The 6,274-nt window shown below is 41.5% G+C and overlaps 1 protein-coding gene across 3 annotated transcripts; it reads right to left on the bottom strand.

Annotated features, from left to right (window-relative positions):
- Positions 1–913: 913 nt before the first annotated feature.
- On the bottom strand, positions 914–6,237 carry SLC7A6OS (solute carrier family 7 member 6 opposite strand). 3 transcript variants are annotated; one of them, XM_062609160.1, is made up of 5 exons: positions 6,030–6,237; positions 4,606–4,980; positions 2,598–2,816; positions 1,592–1,715; positions 914–1,151 (listed from the first exon to the last, which is right to left on the bottom strand). In XM_062609160.1, exons 1-5 carry the CDS (start codon positions 6,189–6,191, stop codon positions 1,030–1,032), a joined length of 1,002 nt encoding a protein of 333 aa, XP_062465144.1. In that variant the 5' UTR covers positions 6,192–6,237; the 3' UTR covers positions 914–1,029. The 3 variants fall into 3 exon arrangements, with proteins under 3 accessions (XP_062465144.1, XP_062465146.1, XP_062465147.1); XM_062609162.1 differs by having other exon boundaries at positions 2,598–2,795; XM_062609163.1 differs by having other exon boundaries at positions 2,598–2,792.
- Positions 6,238–6,274: the final 37 nt, after the last annotated feature.

Genomic DNA, 6,274 nt, shown 5'->3' with positions numbered 1-6,274 from the left:
CCAGTCAAACCTAATTTACCTAAAGTCTCTGCTGCAGCCTACAGGTTGTGAATGGTGTTGATCTAACATCCTATTAGCTATTTTTTACAGACTCAGGTGGGAGAGTGCTGAAATAGTTAGTATGCCCAAACAGGTAAGATTAATTTAAAGATCTATGAATGTAAAGTAAAATACTGACATGGCTTCAGCTGTATCAGCTTCTATGATCTTTAAACAAGTAAAGAAAACTTAGTCAAAAATTGTTTATTTAAGTGCACATATATTGTTCTACTCCAATGGCAAAATTACTGGAGAGAGATCAGCAATAAATGGACAGGTCAAGGCATTTCATATGCGCAAATACTTGTGAGGGAAGCAACTTGTGAACAGTAGAATGTACTAGGACAGAGCACCCTTTTCCAGGACTTTCACTTGCTGCCATGGAAGACATGTTGGTCTTCATGTGAAACCTGGCACATTAGTCATGACCAGAAGGGCTGCTCCCAACAGTACCTCCATACTTTATGTGGATGCTTTAAAAAAACAAAAATGTTCCTTCAGAACCACAGCGTCACAGAATGGGCAGAAAAATATTTTAAAGTATACAGTATCTTTTGCTTCGAACAAAACTCTGTTTTGTTTTTGAATATGTCAAGTGGACATAAACTCATCTGTTTAGTAGCTACCAGCTGAAGCTGGCTGCTCAGATGGTAAAAAGTTTTACCTTTTGCTGGAGTCCCAGTCTTGTATCTAATCTCAAGCCTAGTCAGTAAGTGCGAGGGTAAACCTGCTAGTCACCAACAGCTTCTGAAGGTCAGACAGCTCATACATGTGAAGACTGGTTTCCTGCTGTCCCAGTGAACACAACTTTTATGGAAAAGGGTGTTCCAGGGTTTGTTTTGTTGCTTATTTTTTTTTTTTCTTTTATTCCTTCCTAAGTTGAGTTCAGCATTCTTTAAAATAGTTATCAGCAGCTGTCTGGATTTTCAGTTATGTTGCAAACGTAGAATTTAATCTTCAGTGTGCATTTAATCTTCAGAAAAAGGGCTGTTAGTCAGACTCCAAATCCTGGATCTCTTCGTATCCAAATTCCTGTAGAACCTCTTGTCGGTATTTGTTCCATGTTCTTCTCCTGTAGCACTGGTCCTCATCACTGACGCTGTCTTCAGACTCTTAAAAAAAAAAAAAAAGCATCAACTTTTAGATAGGTTAATCAGACTATTTTAAGCTTCTTCAGTAATTAACAAAGTCTGAGCAACTTCTGTATTGAGGTTTGAACTGTGTGTGGCGTGTACTGGAAAGGGAGTTAAGAAAGCAGAGGCACTGTCTCAAGCATGGGGAAACAAGTCATTGATTTATTTCAAAATAAGCAATCCTTTGCCATAGCAGCAGCCTGCAAAGTGAAGTTCTCAATTTTGACTTTGCAAAAACATTAGGAGCTCATGTAGTTGCAAGACAGATTATCCTTCTCTAGGCAGATTTAACCCATTACAAGAGGAGAATACTACCCCAGCAGTGCTTACTTATTTGCTTTTTTAGAGATGGCATCTAAAAAGGATGAGATTTACACATGCACAGTATGAAAGCAAACAAGTGTTTATGACAGGCACACCTTTTTCTCCATCACTATCTTCCTCAGGTAAGAATTCATCTTCATCGGGATAGTCATTACGCCAGTTATTTTCGTCATTTTCATCATCTTCATCTGTTTCCTCTAGAACATGATCATCATTTACCTGCATGTCAACACAACAGATAAACATTCACTATAAATACACTTAGCATTATGGTGGTTTTCATTCACCTATACCACCCTGTGCAGATAATAAAAAAGCCAAGAGATACTCATCTGCTGCATGCGTAAGTAATTCTGCAGTTGCACACAGGGCACTGCAGAAGCATTTGTGTTGTCAGTATGTGACAACATTTGTGTTGTCATAATACAGCAATCTGCTTTAGGTGAAAAAACAGTTAAGTGATGCGTTTACTTCAGCATTTAAATGCTAATGTTAACGTCTAAAGTAATCCTACTCACATCAGCAGCAGTGTAATACATCAAGGAAAAGAAAGTATATTCAGGTTCCCAACCTGCTAATCTATTGATCACAGTATCTACTATGGAAGACTAAAGCTTACATTAAACTTCCTAACTCCACAGCAACTGAAGGGACAATTTTATTACAAGAAAGTATCTCATATTGAGATTAAAGTCAAGTTCTCAAATACTGGAAAAAAGCGTGTCTCCCTTTGCTCCTTTTTTCACATAACCATATTTACAGCTACATTTTAATCACTGCCTCTTAATCACAAATAAGACATGTATTACTGAAGTTTTCATCTGTGTGCCAAAATTTGGCAATTTGAAGCCAGACACATTCTTACGAGTCCATGAGCTATATCCCTTTAGTTTTCATTGTCATAACGTAATTTCCTGGAATCAGCAGTAACCTGTAGGAACACAGAACTGGCAGCTGGAAAAAGCCCAACACATAAGTCCCTGAGCATATGTGTAGTATCTCAAAGCATCTTTCTTGGTATGGCAACTTCCAATGATAGGATGTTAAGAATATTTATTTGTGAGCTTTATATTTAAGAAAGCTGTTTTCCCAAGACCTTACCAGTTCATATTCTTCTCTGTAGGGCTGTACAGAAAGAATATTTTGGATCCAGCCAGGGGCTGATGATTCCATATAGTAGATGTCATAAACATACTCATCTTCTTTCTCGTGTTCCTTTTTACTATCTTCAGAAACATTCAAACGCTCACGGATCATCTCTACTGCATTGCAGAGGATCACATCTGGATCAGTCTTCTGCTGAGAAAAAATAAAAAATGGCTATTTCCACTGAAGCCACACAAAGTTTTAGTTACAACCAACAGTTTTCATTGTAGACAGTAGCCAACAAACAGCTAGCTGACAGTCTGAAATCTTAGACCAAGACACTTCCCCGTTGTAATGCTGATACTTAGAACATTAGCAAGCTAAAATATAAACGCAAAAAAAAAAATTCCAATTACTGTAGTACTGTGCAGCCATGCCTTATTTCAGGTAATAGCAGAAAACTTTTGGGACAAATCTTTAGAAACTACTGAAAGGGATACAACTAATCCCACAGAATTGTTCATCTGTTTCTAATGACATGTTGGTTGAAAAGGCAAGTCTTCAGCCAGCCTGTGCTTTGTACAACATTACACTTGGAACACTGCAGGAAAGATGTGCATTCAGCAGCATGGATAATATGCAAACAGATTACAGTGTACAAAGTGTGGAGGAGAGACAATGAAAATGTGGTAACAGGAAAAAGCTGCCCAGCCCTACGGGTTAAGTTTTTTATTTCTTCTATTTCCTCACTTCAGTATTACCAAGAGAAGACATTTCTTCATGCTTTCTCCTTCCTAATAAATTATTTGCGATGTACCTGCTTTAGTGACCCGCACTTGAAGGTCTACGTGGTCAGGTTTTTGCTTTTAATCTGCTAGAGCTTTTCAGAATATTTTGTTCAATCCACAGTCTTGTCCTGTGAACTACTTACATAATTCTGAGGAACAGCTACAGACCAACCTTTCATTAACTTCTAAATATGGAAACAAAGCTTGCTTCATGCTTTCAACACCTACTGCTAGCTCTAAAGGAGTATAAGAAAAATTCTGATGCTACCTCAGTTTCATTTCTGTTTTTCTAATCAGCATAATGATTGACAGCAATTAGCTAATATCTCGAATGTCTGCTTGAACTACCTGCTTAATGGAAAGTGAGAGTTTGTATTAAAGACTGATGGCAAAGCCCTGAAATAACCTATCAGAAATGCTGAAGGGTGACAGCTGGTTACGTTCTTCCTCACCTAGGTTATCTTTTTTAACATCAACCATTTAAGTTTTCCTTGGTGCTCTCACAGCTGCATAAATAAAGCATTCATGTGTACTTACATATAGTGAAGGCATTAGAGAAAGCATAGACAGCCCTCTGACTTTTTACATATAAAATCTTAACACTGTATACAGGGCAACCCTACACAGAACGCAGAGCTTCTTCATACTTAAAGCTATGCTAGGTATTAAGCAGATATTCTGCCAACTGAAAAAATACTTATACCAATAAAACAGGATGTAGCAGCTCAAGTAAGTGTCAAACACCTAGAATTCTAAAATAAAACTGTATGATAAAACCTTATATTGAAATTATAAGAAGGGGAGGCTCAAAAATGTCTTTTCCTGGAGTGACTCTTGCCTACAAGTGACATTCCTAATCATTTGCGTAGGTGACACTGAATTAGATTTTTTTGGTTCTCTCGGTAGAGAAGTTAATTAAAAAAACTCAGAAATCCACCCAATAGATGGATCTGAGAGTTTATACATCAGAATAGGGTACAGAAAAAACAGGGTAGTACAAGCCCTTCCTGTAGCAATTTCACATGGCTCTCTGTCTCAGCATTAGCGCACTTAAGGATCCTCGTGACAGTTCCTCCCTGTACAATATTCCAAGTTGCAAATACCTAGTTCAAGCTCCCAGTAAACTTCGGAATACTTACAAAGTAAAAAACCTTCCACAGCAGTCAGTCTGCCCACATGTACCAGTCAACAGTGATATCAAAGCACCTCAAGTACATTAAGTTCCATTTGCTGACCTGCAGGTTTGCAGCAGTTATGCTGGAGTCTCCCACCACCTCCTCTTCTTGTACAATATCAAACAACTGGAATTGCCCACAGCAGTCCAAACTCTCAACAGCACTGCTCTCCTTTGGTGAAGTATCTTCCCTCGCTTCAGAGTCTGATCTGTCACCATCAGTTGATGCCTCACCATTTACGACAGGTTCAACATTTTGACTACAGTTAGGTCGATTGTTGGCTATTACATGGTAACGGTTTTCCTTCCTTATCTTTTGCTTGGAAGAACGGAGTTCCTTAAGGATTCGCTGAGTGCTTCCTAAAGAGGGTCGCAGGCTTTGAGCTGCTTTGTCTTGAGCGATCACTTCCTGAACGTATTTATGAACTGGTTCATTCTGAGTAGAGAAGCAAAACGGAGGAGGAATATAATGATACCATCAACACATAAGGGTTTTAAGTTGTGAAGGTGATTAATAACTATTACCAGTGCTTCCTATTTGAGCGCTGCAGTGCCAGTGTTTCTAACAACATTCAGGTAACCTCTTCTACTTACTGCTTTAAGCAACACAACTACCATAATTCTTGAAACTCTCTACTGTGAGAATTATGAGACACTGGCACAGGTTGCCCAGAGAAGCTGTGGCTGCCCCATCCCTGGCAGTGCTCAAGGCCAGGCTGGACAGGGCTTGGAGCAACCTGGTCTAGTGGAAGGTGTTCCTGCCCGTGGCAGGGGGTTGGTACTGGATGAGTTTTGAGGCCCTTTTCAACCCAAACAACTCTGTGATGCAATATTCTCTCAATATGAGGGGAAAACACATAAGGTATCTATAAATTGTAAAACTGCTACAATTTGATTTTTAAAGAATGCATTTTGTGGTACAGGACAGCCTTCCAAACAAAATCACATGCCTTTGGAAGACTGGTGTTGTCCAGTCTGTGATGGTCCTATGAAGACCTGTTCCCAAGAAAGACCAGTTTCAAGATAAAAAGCCATACAGTGGGTGCAAGTTTTAAGCCCTGTAGGGTTTAGCTTCAGAACCCCGAACAGCAGAAATTTAGGCTCAATTTACTGAGTACTCTGTGGTCTGTATGTGAAGAACAGTTCGTAAGTATAAGAGCCAGGGCTGAACCGAGCTTTTCATGGTGGCCACTCTGCGCTTTATTTACCCAGAAATACCCAGTAAACAGCCCGCTTCGCAGGCAGGTACGGTGGGTCCGGCGGCAGGGAATAGAGGCCGCCGGTTTATCAGGACAGGACACTGGGATGCTGCTGCCCAGGCTACTAGCCAGAACTTCGGAGATCCCGCACAAAGGATCCTGAGCTTGCCCAGCTCAAAGGCCCCCTTCAAGAGCACAACGAAACTCCCCGGTTGGACCAAGCCACCCCCGGCCGCCTGAGACGCGGACATGGCCTACATCGGCCCCGGCGGCAGGGCCTCTGTACCTTAGAGGCCACGGTCGCCACCAGTTTGAAAAGGTTCCTCTCTACTGCCTGGGCACCGCCGCCGTCCTCCGTGCGCAGCCGCTTGCAGGCGAGGAGCAGCGCCTCGGCCGGCTCCGTCCCGCTGCGTTTCCGCTTGACGCGCAGCACCGCGGGACCCTCCATGGCGCTCGGCGGGAAGTGGTGGGAGGGGAGCCGCTGCTCCCTCCCCGCCGCGCGGTGCATGCCGGGCAGGTGACGGTTGCGGG

The sequence above is a fragment of the Pezoporus occidentalis genome, unplaced genomic scaffold, assembly GCF_034315485.1.
Source record: "Pezoporus occidentalis ecotype Australia unplaced genomic scaffold, CSIRO_AGI_Poc_V1 ctg135, whole genome shotgun sequence".
Lineage (NCBI taxonomy): Eukaryota > Metazoa > Chordata > Aves > Psittaciformes > Psittacidae > Pezoporus > Pezoporus occidentalis.
This window is presented reverse-complemented; position numbering and strand designations above follow the sequence as displayed.

Bases quoted from the DNA above. Each gene is read 5' to 3' on its own strand.
- SLC7A6OS (XM_062609160.1), bottom strand. From the start codon at position 6,191: ATGGAGGGTCCCGCGGTGCTGCGCGTCAAGCGGAAACGCAGCGGGACG. The intron at 1,716-2,597 runs GTAAGGTCTTGG...GTTGACATGCAG, and splicing joins ACAGAGAAGAATATGAACTG to GTAAATGATGATCATGTTCT. The intron at 1,152-1,591 runs GTGTGCCTGTCA...TTTTTTTTTAAG, and splicing joins AGATAGTGATGGAGAAAAAG to AGTCTGAAGACAGCGTCAGT.